General features: G+C 40.2%; 1 protein-coding gene across 4 annotated transcripts in view; it reads right to left on the bottom strand.

The window, feature by feature from the left end:
* The window catches only part of RGS12 (regulator of G protein signaling 12), a 91,133-nt gene extending 75,150 nt beyond the window's left edge, over nt 1-15,983 (bottom strand). For 3 of the 4 annotated variants that reach the window (XM_074822012.1, XM_074822009.1, XM_074822010.1), the window contains exons 1-2: nt 15,804-15,983; nt 7,474-9,419 (exon numbers count right to left, since the gene is read on the bottom strand). In XM_074822012.1, coding sequence (XP_074678113.1) covers nt 7,474-9,330 — 1,857 coding nt within the window. In that variant the 5' untranslated portion in view covers nt 9,331-9,419; nt 15,804-15,983. Of the gene's footprint in view, nt 1-3,073; nt 3,175-7,473; nt 9,420-15,803 lie in introns of those variants that run through there. The other variant, XM_074822011.1, reaches the window with a different exon arrangement.
* Nucleotides 15,984-16,266: the final 283 nt, after the last annotated feature.

Here is a 16,266-nt window from a genome sequence, read left to right as displayed (position 1 = left end):
GAATTTAAACTAGAATAGTATCAGAAGAGGGCTACTGAAGTTATCCGGAGAATTAAAACTTTACTTCCCAGAAGACTAAAAGCCTAAGTGCTTTACATCAAACAAAATGAAAGCCAAAAGAGAATATGATTTCTATGTATAAATAAAAAGGTAAACAGTGAAGAGAGTCACTTTCACTAAAGGAGACACTAGCAGCAGAAGAAATGGGTATAAGGTGGCCACAACTAGATTTCAGACTGGAAAATAAAAAAAGCTTCTACCATCATAATAGTGATGGAATATTGTTCCTGTAGAAGGCAGTGTGGAAGGGAAGGCAGGGTGCAAACACATTCTTTCAAAGGTACAGCTGCTAATTATATGAAAGGCATGATAATACACGATTGCCTTAAGAGCTAGAATTTGGTTTGATGATGCAGAATATCCTTCTCTGGTACTATCTTTGCAAACTTATTGATGTCTTAATGGCCATTTTACTGATGGGATTAATTTTGAGGTCTTTCTCTTGAGGCTTCAGTTTTCCATGCTTCTGTTTAGACACTTCAGGTAAGTTTTAGCAATTCCATATTTATTTTTGCTAATTAAAGACCTTTATTCCATATTGATCTATTTCTTCTCCAGTGAAAAACTGGTATTTTATGGCTCCTTTTCTTCTCTAAATCTTCTCAACTGCAAGGAATTGGGGTCTATCTCCATACAACTGAAAGCTCAGACAATAATTTTAGAATCTCTTATCTCAAAGTGTCTGTGTTGAAAACTTAAAGCCATTTTCCGTTATTTCCATTCACTCTGTGCTAATTATTTTTCTTCACACTATTTCGTTCATTGTTTCTCTTTGTTTCTCAAGATACTACCTTCTCTTGTGACTTTGCAACTCAAAACTAGCTCAGAAATAGATGCCTGCATCTCCCCTTAGTTGCAATGATGTTAATTGCAGTCCAAACTTACACTTGAGCTAGAAAACATTTAAACTGAATGAAAACTTCTAAATCCCTAGCACATAAATTTGAAATGAGAAAATTTCACAAAGTCAGCATTGCTCTACAGACATTTACTGTCCAGATTTTACTAATTTCTCTTCCAGAGAAAAGCACCGAGCATTCTTTTGGCTTTTTATACACTTTTAAAGATTCTAGAACCGACCATTTTTAAAACTCACTATTTTAGAAGATTATAATACATATGAAAAGGCTGCATGCAATTACTAAACATTTAAGTGCTTTTCATCTTCTCATAGCAAAATGTATCAGAGGACCTATTTCATATAAATGCCTCTTTGCAGCTTAATTCACATTAGCACATTCTCAGATCTAGCTGGGTGTTTGGGATTTCAGTTGAGTTCTCTTTAAGGTATATACATACATCTCAAATCAGATCAAAGCCTATAATTCCAAAGGTTAACATTAAATTGTACTGCGTAAGAATAGCAATCCAGCTGCCATTAATTCTGCTTTATAAACAGCTGGGGTGGAACAATTTAAGCTAGTGAGCAAGCAGAATTGTAGAGGAAAGGGAAAAAAACATGTAATTATACAACAAAAAACAAATATGGGAACCACACAGCTTTGCCAACATTGTCTTTGCCTTTGTCTTTGCCAACATTTATCTGCCTTTCAGTTACTTCACCATCCAGTTACCAACAGTAAAAACTGCAATTCTTGGATTTGAAGCAAATTACAAATTTTCACTAAAAAACTTACTCCATTTTTAACTTGAACAGCCTATCTTTTTCAGTAATACTTGCTTTGGAAACAAAGACAACTCTGAAGTAGTTACAGTTAAACTTCTGATCAAAACAGAGTAACAATAACAGTAATTCAGAAAATATATTAGCAAAGAAAGATGCATTAGTGAACCCCACTGTATTGCTTACCTGTCTTCTCTACATTTTTACAATATTTTCAGTAGCTTAAGTCATGAAGCTTACAAAGCAGTTGATATGCTTTTTGCTTTAAAAAAAAAAATGTATTGGCAGTACTATTGTCCAGTGAGTCTCAGACAAGACTATCTATTTTTTCTTCCTCTAAGACCTACAAATAGGATCCGTTTACAAATGCTCACTCTTCATGAGCACAAACAATAATGTGGTCGAGACAGAAGTCTTACAACAAGGGGTTTCTAAAAATCAGTACCCAATATTTTAAAACGCTTTTGAATTACTTTTTAATAGATGTGTCATATTCACTTGGAGTAAACCTTGTACCCAAATACTAGTTAGTAAGCTCAGGTTGTAAAACCACTTGTGATCTTAACTGTTATCCTTGCTTCCACAGTATTAAAACAGACTTCCTTTTTTTAAAAAAAGAATGGCAAGAGGTCAATGCCTAGGATTCTGTCCTCATGGAGAGAAAACTCAAAGACTAAACTGACTGTTATGAAGCTTTCCAGTGGAAAAAGGAGTATTTTCCCAGTAAAACTTAATTTAAAACAGTAATGGGTAGACATATTTTTGGCCAGGCGCTAGCCCAAAAAACAGAGAGTGAGGGTTGAACAAAATCAAACGTATTATATTAATTTAGTCTAGAGGGAAAGGAATGCTTCCCTGTTCAGCAATTTCTCAAGTCCCTTGCCAATCCTAACATCCCCTGATGTTTTCATATTGCTTATGGTGATTTTCTTTTGCGTAATCCAAAATCACGCAAAAGGGTGAGTAGGTAAGTGACTGGAACGTAGTGGGATGCTAAAGATGAAAATAACAATGCAACAACAAAGGTAGTACAGTGCAAAAGGAATAACAAACGAAAAAGCAAGAATTATTCCATTCCCACTGAAACCATAACCAGACTTTTCATCTCTTAGACCCCATGAGACCACACACCCCTACCCACTATCAGTCTCACAGCGATTCAGAAGCTTCTCGCCACCAGAAATCTTCCTTAGTCATTCTGAGATTGAAAGCCACCTTACCTTCCATGATCTGCCCTTTCAGTGAATTTCAGCATCACCTGGCTTCCTATCACTTGTTTTAGTCTAAGGCCTACAGAAGGGGACCCTGCAAAAAGTCTCATAAGATGCTTCAATACAAATCTGTTCACATGAAACTTGTAAGAAACATGAGAAATCTGAAGTTCAGTACCGGAAATAATTTTAGAGGTGTATGGGGCCAGAGATAGCTTCCAGTAAATCTCAGTCAGAAGAGGTGGAATAGAACCAAAATTTCCCTGATGTAGTTGTCCTCTTCCCACAGCCAAGGATTAAAAAACAAAAAATACAGCAATTGTTAAAGTATGAGTTCAGTAACTTAGGGATAAACTCCTTACAACATTTTAAAGTAAAACAAAAAAACCTCATGCTATCCAGTAACATTTACTCATATTAGGTATTTTTAATTTCTTTCAACTATTCACACTTATATTGAACTTTAAAAGGCTTTGTAGCAGTGTAAAGAATATTAATATTTAAAAAGTGTTTTTGCCAATTATTACAAAATTAACCACAATTCTAATTTGTGAGCTGAAAACATCATCATTAAATGGACTACAACACTAAAGGGAAAACAAAGCTCAGAAAATGGTTTGCTTCCTTGTAACATGAAGTCTGAAGTCAGCACAAAAAGCGTGCAAAAGAAAATATGTCCCAAGAGGGACCTTGACAGGCTTGAGAGGTGGGCCCGTGCAAACCTCATGAAGTTCAACAAGGCCAAGTGCAAGGTCCTGCACATGGGCTGGCTCAATCCCAAGCACAAATACAGGCTGGGTGATGAGTGGATTGAGAGCAGCCCTGTGGAGAAGGACTTGGGGGTGTTAGTGGATGGAAAACTGACTATGAGCCAGCAATGTGCGCTCGCAGCCCAGAAAGCCAACTGTATCCTGGGCTGCATCAAGAGAAGTGTGGCCAGCAGGTCAAGGGAGGGGATTCTCGCCCTCTACTCCACTCTTGTGAGACCCCACCTGCAGTGCTGTGTCCAGCTCTGGGGCCATAAGAAGGACATGGAGCTGCTTGAGTGGGTCCAGAGGAGGCCACAAAGATGATCGGGGGGCTGGAGCACCTCCCTTATGAGGACAGGCTGAGAGAGTTGGGGTTGTTCAGTCTGGGGAAGGCTCCAAGGAGACCTTATAGCAGCCTTTCAGTAATTAAAGGGGCTACAGGAAAGATGGGGAGGGACTCTTGATCAGGAGGTGTAGTGATAGGATGAGGGGTAATGGCTTTGAACTGAAAGGGGGTAGATTTATATTAGATATAAGGAAGAAATTCTTTAATGTGAAGGTGGTGAGACACTGGCATGTTGCCCAGAGAAGCTGTGGCTGCCCCCTCCCTGGCAGTGTTCAAGGCCAGGTTGGACGGGGCTTTGAGCAACCTGGTCTAGTGGAAGGTGTCCCTGCCTGTGGCAGGGGGGTTGGAACTAGATGGGTTCTAGTTCTAACAGATTGGGTTGAACAACCCAAACCGTTCCATGATTCTACGATCCCTATTCCTACCCACAAGAAACACTTCCTAGGTCCAGTTCTGGAAGTGCAATTTTAAACAGATATGTTCACTAGAGCTTTCTCACATCTGCTCTTGTGTTCTGTACAATTCACAAATGTTTTACCAGTGCAGCTATAAAACCAGGAGAGTTTATGCCCCTCTTACCCCCCACTAGCACTGTACAGTACAGCATATTTTCCCAAATTACATGCTGTGATCATCACTGCTAGATGTGATCATCACTGCTAGCACAACAATTCTGCTAGATCAGAATTAAATCCAGGAACTCATGTACTTTCCCCAGTGTGTAAAGAAAGCTCCAAGGAAGACCACCACAAAAAACTCTGATCTTTGGTAACCTTTTCTCCCTCTAGTGGCTTCTACACATTCCCACTTGTAGGATATATTACCCTTCAGTATTAATGTAAAAGACAAAAAACCCACCTTAATTAAAAAGCAATTTAAGGACGGCTCTGCCAAATGAAGCATTAGACTCAGCCACTACGTTGTAAAAATATGAACGTAATCCCATGTGGCCACTTTATGTACTTTATTCGATGACTGGAATGTGTCTGAGCATGCTGTGTAAAATCAGTCCTTACCACTTAAAAAGGTCACAGAAGCTGAGGACATACAGTTTTCTAAAACGCAGTATCTAAACCCATCTGAATAATGTTTTGTATACATTCTTACCTCTTCCTTTCACACGAGTCAAAGTGAATTATTGCTCTAATATACAAAAACATAGATTTTCCCTATTTCTGCAGTACCTAAAGAAGTGCAGAGGTACATTCATCAATAACGACATCCCCTCGCTATTTTCATTATAGATTTAAGATGGGAACATAGTACTACTTCATCTTTATGAATTACTCTGAATAATGCTAAGTGCTTGAAACTCATGCTTGCAACTGATTTCAAGACTTTCACGAGCTTTTCTCATCAGTTTCAATAGTCTTCATTAATACTGAAAAACAAAATTACAATGCAAAAGAGCTTTTGTAGCCTTAATGAGACTAAATGCTAAAGGCATGTAGAAACATTTTAAATATCTTGCAAACAAATTTGTTATTAATCAAAGAACAGAATGCCTATTTTAGGGAAGATTGAGATATTTAGTGTTGGAACATACATTCTGGTATAAGCTGATCCGAGTGATACAGTAGGTGAAATATTATTACTGTTTACCCACATACAGAACATCTTTCATCTTAAAGTGTAAAATTTTCTATGAGATTTTCATTAGTATATTCTTGACTTCCATGAAATAAATGTGGCAAACATTTCAAAAATAATTTTTTTAGTTTTAAATCTCTGGAAAAAAAATCTAAACTGTATTACTATCATGGACAACACTGCAGACACAAACTTGTTGCAGAGATGCCGAAGGAATTTCAGCAGCATCCCATGCAGCTGGTCCAGTTCCCAAAGAGCACTTGGGACCAACATCCATAATGCATTGCACCAGGTGCTGCATATAAAGAGGCCTTTTCCTTGGTCCATCAGCAAAGAGATCATGAAGCCTGTAGTCTTCAGGGTTGCAAATAGAATTGATTGATAGGTGGTTTGGGTGGGTAATGTTTATAAATTAAGTGTTTCTGTTTGGATAATTTCTGCTTGGTTTTTGAAAAGTGTTAAATCACTTTGTATTTAAGATCACTTGCAATTTAATACAGTATTGTGGGTCTGGAAAACATCGCTGCCTGTAGCAGTCACTTCACCTTAAAAATACACTAGTGTATAACTATTACACATACTAGTTTATTTCTTTTATTTTCAGCACAAAAAGTGTACAAAAGAATGTATATGGAAGTTGTTGGCTTCACAGTGAAAGAAAAGCAATAAAAAAATAAATTATCTTTCCACACCAAAACATTCTGAAGTTCTGCATTCTAATCCCCAAAAAGTCTATGCCTGAGTGTCACACCAATGCAAAGATTTTGTTAATAACAGTATGAAACAACTAATGAATCTCTACTGTCATTCACTTGAGCAACAGTTGAATATTTTTAATCAGGTGAAAAAGACATTTTATCAAAAACAGATTTTGATAGCACGATGGACACTTGAATCAATCATACAAGCAACACTTCCACGTGGAAGGACAATACTTCTTGAAGACTAATTTGTAGTATAAGGTTCTGTCTTTCCCTAGAGCCAGCAAATGTTTTAGATACAACTCCGCTACTAACTCTTTTAATGTAGGACCAATGACCTCCACTTTACTAGAATCTCAGTTACCAACACCAGACTCCCATGACATTAGTTTTCTCAACAGCAAAACGTGTATGTGACAAAGGGAACGGTACGTAATTATGTTGGATACCCCTCCAACACTTTTTTTTTTTTACATCTTCTCGCTTTGATTTATAGAAGCCTAAGAGTAGACAAAACAAGTAGATGAAGCAGTAATTTGGAATAAAATTTTAATTACAGCTTACTGGCAGAATATTAGATTTGTGACCTAATAGCAGGCACTATAATCACCACTAACTACCCTTTGATGTAGGTTTAACGCTACTTGTATTAAGAAGTTTGCTGGAGTGAATTTTTATAATACAATTGTCTTATTTGGGTAAAGTTAAAAGTGTATAACACAAGTTTTTGACTAATGATTAGACTACATGCCTATAAAAATAGGTATCACTAAAATAATATTTGCAAGCCAGCCTTCTATAAAAAAGGAACCAGACTGAAGATCCAGACTGTTTCCATTCTTTTGCTGCTGGAGGTCAGAAGGAACTGAAGTTGCTAGAATGTCATGTCTCCTTTTATTGCAATGCCACTGCAACATTTGGAAACAATGAAGAGACAAGAAGAAATGTGAGAAAGCTCTAACAGACACTTCCAGCAGAAATACAATTCCAGAGCTGCACTCAATTAAACAGGAATATGCAAAGCCTCTGCAAAGGAGAAAGAACCATATTATTTTCATCATTTGAAATTCTGTAAATGATATAATACGTTTAAATTTTACTATGCAAATATCACGGTGCAAAAATACCACAGGCTGTTGGGTTTGGGGTTGTTTTTTTAATTTTTTAGGAACCAGCATCAACATATTCTTACCTTTTTATCTTCTTTAGACTTTCTAATACTGTGCGGAGGGGCAAACTTGTTCTGCATGCAAAACATCTTCTTAGACCATTCATTTTTATGAGATTTTAACTGTGGCTGACCAAAGCTGCCATCGACTCTGTATCTGTCAGCCGGAATCTTATTCATTGGCGGGGGAAGAGTCCCACAGTTAACACTCGACCAGCCATCTGTCGAATCAGTGTACGACTCCTGGTCACTAGCATTTCCATGCTGCCATTCTTGTAAAACATGCACAGGCAACCACCTTTGATTGCCTATGCCTGCAGCATTTTTCTTTGATGGGGGTACTGAATTTCGGGAGGAAACCAGTGGAACTTCAATACGAGCAGAAGGACTTAAGTGTTTGCTTACGTTTTGGGACTTATCATTCTGAATTACTTCTAAAGGAATGTTTCCTTCTTGTTCATGACAGAAGCCATTCCAATGGGAAGCAGGCTGGTTTTGTCCCCTTCCTACTGGATTTTCCCATATGCTGTTAGGGATGTGTTTACTTGGATTGCTCCCTAAATCAACCACCAGAACTCTATTATTCTTTTCTTCTTGGTTAAAATTTCCAATTCCACTATCACTGTTACTGCTTGTACTATTATTCTGATGAGCATCTGCATCACCATCAAGAAAAGCCCTCGCACGCATTCCCTCAATCAATTCCCCCATATCCCTATACAGGACAGAAATAAACTGAAGAACAGGTAAAGATGATGTTGGAAACTCTAGACAGCCATTTGTGTCTGGATCTGCTGTACATTCCAGTCCAAAACGTCGCGCTATGCCCTGGTGAATTTTATGATGAAATAATTCGGGATCCACCATAAAAACATGGCAGGATGTCCTCAGAACCCCTTCATCTTCCTGAGCCAAGCTTGCATCATCATTTGTCTGCATTGTAACTAGTCCAAAGAATCTTCTATCATCCGGGCAAACAGCACTGAATGCCAGTTTCTCTGCAGGATATTCTGCCACTACACCTGATTTGTCACTGCAGAGCTGAATACAGTCATGCATTATCTTCATCATCACTAGTGAATGGATTTTTTGTTCTGCCCTCAGACGTCTCATGCATCCACGAATAGCCTGCAAACTCTCATTTTCCAAATTCGAGGTTGTTGAAGGAAGCTCAATTGAGCCTAGGTAACCAACAATCATGGCAACATTTAAAATGCTTGCATCTAATCCAAAGTCTTCTGTGCTCTCCAGTCCAATTCTAAAAACAGAATCATCATTCAGGACTTTGGATATTTCTTCCTTTGACAGTAGGTTTGGATTGCTTACACTTTCATTGCCAGTTTCAAATTTAATAGCAGCAGAAATTGAAAACGATCTTTGTTTCGGTGCAGAATTATCTGGGTTACCAGCACAAAGAGTAGGATTCTCAAAGATCATGTTGAAAATGCCACCAGACTGCATTTCTTCAACAACTTTCTCTGCTCTGTTTATACCCAGAGCTTTAGAGTCAGGTTTGGGTTTCAGCCACCCCTTCCCATCATAAAAACCAACTTCTTCATCACTTGAACATGAATCCATATGACTAATCCCTTCAGCAATGACCATGTGCAGGACTCCAGAACATTTTCCTATAAGTTTCACTACATCTTCATGAGAGGCTTTTTTCACATTGATTTCATTAACTGCAAATATCTGATCTCCTGCTTTAAGTCCAACATAATCTGCAGGGCTTCCTTTCATAACACAACTAAGAACACAAGGAGCTTGTCCAGAAAGGGTAAACCCATAACCTGCTCTTCCTCTAGCAACTTCCACACTTCTTATCCGAGGAGGAGCATGCATGTTGAGTCGACGTTTGACCGTTTCCCCTGGTCTATACATTTCGGGTTTTTTTCCTGAAATAGGAAAACTTTAATTAGTCCAGTTTGCTGTCATGTTTCAAGAGTATCATTCCTTCATCTGATGAAGCTCTAAAGAAAGAAAAAAAAGAAGACATTTTAATTCTCAATCATACTTCAGATTTTTTAGTACCCAGTTTTCCCTCTACTGTTCAGAAATATTGCTAGTGAACTTTACCAAAAACTATTGCTAGAGAATTAACACAACACTCAAAACAATCTGAGAACAGGTACCACAGTCTTAATTTTACTGATGAGAAAGCAGTAGCAAAAGCATATAAAGTGGGTGTCCAAAATGACGAAGTAACTGAATAGCAAAGCAAAGAACAGAATCTAAGTCTTCTGAGGTACAGCCCGTGGTTTTATACTACATGTTACATCTTCCCCAACTCCACCACGTTACCTACTATTCAGTTACCTTCTGGCTTACTACACCATTGCAATACCACCACATTTTACAGCACAGTGGAAATCCTGGACGAAGCTCATCTACCCTTTCCCAGCAACATAAAAATTAGAGCTCAAGTGTGTCTACTCAGCTATAGCCCACCCCCCTTAATGTACAGAAACAGGTACCAAATGTATCCATGTAAAACAGGTTAGAGAAACTACCGCTAGAGTTGCCTGTATCTCTCCACTGACTGATTGTAAAGGCAGCTTAAAATACATATCTCGAAGTTCAACTTTCGCACATACATTTCAGTTACATATGCAACAACAAATGGGCATTCAATCATGTATTAGACCAAAGGAATCCAAAATCAGATTTGCTCTGTTACACCAATCAACTAATCTACTGAAAAATAATTTGTCAGAAAGCAAACACTATAAAAAATGCATTTCAGTCATTCCAACATCCATGTGTTTTAGTTTAGCTTAAAAATTAAAAAAAAAAAAAAAGAGGAAAAAAGAAGGAACTCCACATGCTGCCAGTTAATCTACTCATGACTTTACAATTAAGATACAGGATCTATATATGAACAGCAAGAAATAGTAGATTTCATTACATTTTGATGTTGATACTGAAGTCTGGATGTCTTTGTTCTAATTATACTCAGGTAAATTCCATTGTTTTAGAGAGGTTTCCTCCACTAAGCAGGTTAAAATGCATAAAAAATGTTTTAACACTGAGAACAGAAATGACAACTTGTTCAACTTTTGAAACTATTCCCTTGTTGCATGATATAAACTCTTACCTCTACAGGTTTGGAGGATAACTGACTTAAGTAACTGGAGGACTACAGCTACATAAACTTGCAATAAAGTTGGTCTCAGGAAGTGAGAACTAATCTGAAAATAATTACTGCTCTGAGCTGGTCCACAGGCTTATTCATACCTCAGACACTGTGTAACATACTTAAAGTGCATAAGGGACTTGAAAGCAAGTATCTTGTATATGCGGGTAACATTTTAAATAGATATGCATAAATATATATATATGCACACATAGAGACACACATTTGTTTATCATATCTAAAGTATTAAATTAGTGGTGTCCAAGCCACTACTTTCATGAAAGAAAAATGACCAAGCAATCCTTCTGACATGGCTCTCAGCTACAGAAATAACAAAAAAATCCACACTGAAAATGTGATACAATCCACAGCACACTACTTTCACAGTATTGCTGCCTGAGATAGAATAAACAGAAGGGTCAAGGCTTCAAAAATTCCACAAAAACCCAAAAAAACCCCCCACTAACATACAATTAAAGATGAAAGGCTTAACTATTTAACTACGTATGAGCTGTTTGATTACCAAAATTTAAAAACTACTGTTGTTTGTTGAATACTCTGCTAAATACTTAACTATAGGATGTGATACCCATAAGACCCTTCCAAATTCTAAACAGCACAGCCTTCAAGATACTAGAAGACATTCACTTGGCTTTACTTTTGGGTTTTAATTTGTATTTTTTTTGAACAAAGGGACCTCAGGTTTTTTATGTCTCCATGGTGCAGCTGTGACTGTTCAATGTAATATGTTTTTTGCAAATTGTTTTAATATAGCAATTATCTAGTTTCAATAACAACAGTTCCCCTATAATTTGAGAAAATAACTTAGCTTTAAGTAATGAAACTTCACGCTTAACCTCTGAATGGAAATCATAACATAAGAAATGCTTTGCAAACATTTAACCAAACTCACACATTGCTGTAAAAGACCCCTGTCAACTTGCCTCCAGTCTCATGCCTTAAACACAGATTGACCTTTTCTTGACAAGGCTAAACTTGTGAACCAAGAGATCACTGTGCATTCAGCTATCTCTAAATAGGTCTGGTACTTTCTGAGAATAATCATTAAACATTTCAAGATATAGTTCTCCAACCAAAAGAAAAAACACCAGCAAATGCCCAACAGTAAATAAAAACCTGCTATCTAGGAGCATTTTAATTTGCCTTACAGTGAATATTTCTGTTCTCAATTGTCTGGAGAATAGCCTGATATGTCCCTTGGGTACCCTCCAAAACTCTGCTGCTGACCTAGCCAACATAAGGCACTGTAGTATCTGGCACCTACAAGTGTGCTACTAGCATGCAAGAGGAAAGGAAACAATTAAAAGAGTACTAGATTATACATCGGATCAAAAAGATATAATAAAAACAGTAGTTATAAAAAAATTAAGATTCAATATTGTAATGGTGAAGTGGCTGATAAGAAAAACAGATTTTTCCAGCTATCCCTAATCCATAAAAATATACCCTAAATGCAACTGTAAAAAAATCACACAATTAAAATCTAGTTAGGCTGCTCTTGGGAAGAACCCCAGCACTGTCCTACCTCATGATTCCACATTTGCTATGAGAGGATTCCTTTTAACTCTGTTCACAAGTTGATTTATCTGTTTGCCTTCCTAACCTACGCCCCTTACACATCAAGCATTTATTCCAGATGATAAGCACTGATGAGGGAACATTGTTCCAAAACCTGACCACTATAAAAACAAAAGAGCAGGCTGCTAATAAATTACTTTTCTCTAATGATGAAGTTCTAGAGGTATGAAGACTTCCAGCTACTAATGTATTTGTGTAATTTTGTGAGTGTAAAGTTAGGAAGCAATTCAACATTAAAGGGGCTTTTGCTATTAATGTGTATATATATCAATTAAAAAAAAGCCATCACCAAAACTGTGTTACATCACTGGAAAAGCCACCTCTTCCCTCCCTCAGTAGCTGAATATTATTGTGTGTTTTTTGCACCAATTGCACCCACGACAAGTAAGAGCTCACTAAATTTATCTAGGAAACTTCAAGACAAAGGACAAATGTAGCTCTTCTGCAAGAACCCTCAATATTCAAATATATTTTACTGCAACAATGGCATGACAGGCAAATGGAAAAATTATGAAAACAGTGTTTCTCATAACCAGAGAGTCCAAGAGAGATTAGTTGAGTTAAAACTGTTAACAAGCAGGTTCAAAACTAAATTATCAAATTATCTAATTACCTAAATTTTCTTTTAACTTCTTTGCAGATTTGAAACCTGGAGCTAAAGAGATATGGCACAAAAATGGTACAAACTTCTGTAGTTTCAAAGTCATCCTATGTCTGAACATCCTTCTCCTGTAATAAATTACAAAATGGGTACTGAATCCAGTGAAACAAAGACATCATTTTAGTTGCACTGATGTAAAGCTTTGTAGGTGGCTGCATGTTTTTCTAACTAAACATGAAATTTTTAGTGAACCATATAACCTGTGATAACTGTCACAAGTAACCAACGATAAAATTATTTGAGCTGTTGATTTTCAGTTCAAATTAAATATTGAATCTTACTGAGACTACCAACAATATACTACTGTAATTACTTTTAATAATTATAGCACTGAATTTTATTAATTTGATGGCATAACTACATTCAGTCATATACAGTAGGTCAGAAAAGCAGTTACACCACAATACTACACATGGCCAAGCTTACTTTGACCTTCTGCTTTTGCTAAGGATGATAAAGTAAGTCTTAAAGAAAAAAGTCTGTGCCATTCCAAAACACATTAGTATTAGTCACGAGGATATATGCATTTTATACGAGAAAACAGGCCTATAAAAGCAGAATAATCTGTAATACATAGATCTTTAGCAAACAATACAGTTTTGTGACATTTCAATATACTTATTAAACCACTGCAAATATAGAATTCCTATTATTATTTGAAGAACACTGCAAATACAGAATTAATACTATGATTTCAGAAAGTTCATCAGAATTTGTACCAACACACCTTTGTAATATGACACAGAATAAACAGTTTAATAACTACAAAATATTTCACGGGACATTTCAGACAGAAACACTAACGTATATAAAGAGTTGTTCAAGTATGTGAGATAACATAACTTGCCCATATACATCAGCTTTGTCACAGAACTGCAGAACAAAAAGAAACTTTTTGAGTTTTCTGCCAGCATGCATTCTGATCTACCATATAAAGCAATTATTTTTGGGGTACAAAACAGCAAAAATACTAGTTATAGTTGAATTGCACTTTATCCCACAAACACTGCACTTCTTTATGTTATGTTTTGAAATATCCATGCTAGCTTTTCATGTCATTTCAAACCCTCTAACTCCAGAGAAAGTAATACTTATTTGCTTACTTTCAAGGGAGAGAGGTGGTTTGTTTCCTGCTTCTGCTCTTGTTAACTCATAGCAACAAAGACAGCAAACAGAAACAAGAGGCATACTCCTGCTATATAGTCTGTTAGACTGTAACCTTCACAGTTACAGAGGGCAGTGAGGGAGCATGTGAAGTTTAAGACTATATTAGTGACCAGCAGTTCATTTTGAAAAGCCTTTGGAAACTCAGCACTACAGTATCCATGTTAATGTGCTTTTCTGTTTGGGTTTTCTTTTGGGGTTTTTTTTTTTTTTTTTTTTGAGAAAGAGAACTGGTTGGCTTCATTTTGTTTTTCAATAGTGAGACTGTAAGAGGATAAAGAGTACAAAGTGGAAGAGCATAGAGGAGAGAGACTGTTCCCTCATCCCTCACACACAGTCTTGAAGTACTGCAAAAGACTCTTCAGCATGAGTGCTGCTCATTAAGGCAGATCTGACTTCCACAAATGATGCCAGTACAAAGCTCAAATGAAGTTATAAAATTTGAATTCCACTCATTATTCAAATGTGGTACATGTTTATAGACAAGTTACACAAGAAATATAACAGCACAACCTGCAGAAGACAGCTACCAGTTGTTTGAGAACTTGGGCGGGACAATATTTTAATTAAAAAAAATCTTATCAGCATTTCATAATAGGCAAAACATACCATTATGTTTCCTGTATAAGCAGCAACTGCTTCGCCAGAAAACAATGAGGTGTACCTAGCACGATCACTCAAAAAATACTGACTTTAATTAGTAACAGCAGGCTGAAAAATAGTTGCTAGTAAAAACTCTTCTCGCACTGAAGCCAGCGTACAAAGCAGACAGAACACGGATAGGACATCTGCAGTTCTGTCTGACAAGACTCATGCGACTAAGGACAAAGTTTTCTAAAGCTGTTGTATAAACAGTGATGTGCTTACAATTCGGATTAATTTATTTGCTGTATTTAAGAAGGCGAAGAGGTTTCGCTGGTACTTAGGCATTTTCCACCCCTTCTTTTCTTCCGAATACGTTCCAAAACTGTCGGGACGCCGCGAAAAGGGCAGCGCTTCGGGCTGCAGCCGCGACACGCGAGATCCGCTCAGGAATAAAAGCGGCCGGGAAAAGCCTGGGGATGGTTTGCACTCACAGCGCTTCCACGCCAAGCCGAGAGCCAGGAGGGGCACGTCCGAGCCCCGGGGCAGCGCTCCGCCAGCGACGCTCCCGCTTCTCCGGCGGCCCGGCGGCAACCCGCCCCCCCGGGCAGGGCGGGCTCCGGCACTCGGGGGCGCCGGGCGCTGCCCTCAGCGGGGCGCGGGCCCGTCCCGCGGGCGCTGGGCGCGGAGGGTGACCCGGCAGGCCGCGGGGGGGGGGGGGGGGGGAGCGGGGCGGGGGGCGGCGGGTCCGCCTCGAGCAACGGTCCGCGGGGTTACACATTAACCGCCCCGCGGGGCAGCCGCTGCCCAGGAGGGTGGAGCCGCGGGGAGGGGAGAAGCGGCACCTGAGCCCGCAGGGACGGTTTGAAAAATCAAGCGGTAAAAAGACGGGAGGGCGAGGAGCACCCGCCACCCCCCCGCGCCCGCCGCGGACGGGCCGCCGCCTCCTCTCAGCGCTGCCCGCCGGGGGTCGCGGGCAGCGCCGCAGCCCGAGGGGCGCGCAGAGGGGGCGGCGCGGGAGCTGCCCCCCCGCCCCGGCTCCCTCCGCCGCGCTCCCCTCCCCCCCTCGGCTCCCCTCACGCCGCCCATCTGCTGCCCCGCACCCCCCCTCCCGCCACACCCCGAGCGGGGTCCCGGGCCGGGCGCTCGGCGGCGAGGGGGGATGGGAGCGCCGGGCGGGCAGGGGTGGGCGCTCCCCAGCTCAGACCCACTCACCTCCGTCCCCCAGGGCTCCGGCTACTCTGCTGAGGCACCAGCTCCCCCCGGTCACCGGGGAGACGGGCGCCGGGCTCCGCCACACAGCGCGGCGGCCACTGGCTGCCAGGAGCTGTCAGTCACGGCGCGCACCCGACAGGGGTGGCGGTCGGGTTCCCGGACAGAGAAAGGGGAGAGACAATGCCCGGCGCCGGAGAACTACAGCTCCCGGCGTGCCCTGCGCGCGGCCCCCTCGCCCCGGCCGCGGGGAGCGGGCCGCGCGGGGCATGCCGGGACGCGTAGTTCCGTCGTTTCCGCCGGCCGCCTCGCCGGGGCGCGGTGGGCAGTAGGCGCCCCGCCCCTCGCCGCCGGCGGGGCGGGCAGTGCGCAGGCGCGGGCTGCCGGCGCCCTTTCAAACGGGGTTCCGCCAGCGCCCGCTGAGGGGGGGGTGTGAGGGAGGCACGGCCCTGCCGCCGAAACAGGG

Source organism: Strix aluco, chromosome 4 (genome assembly GCF_031877795.1).
Source record: "Strix aluco isolate bStrAlu1 chromosome 4, bStrAlu1.hap1, whole genome shotgun sequence".
Classification (NCBI taxonomy): Eukaryota; Metazoa; Chordata; class Aves; order Strigiformes; family Strigidae; genus Strix; species Strix aluco.
Note: the sequence above shows the minus strand (reverse complement) of the source record. Positions and strands in the feature narration are given on the sequence as shown.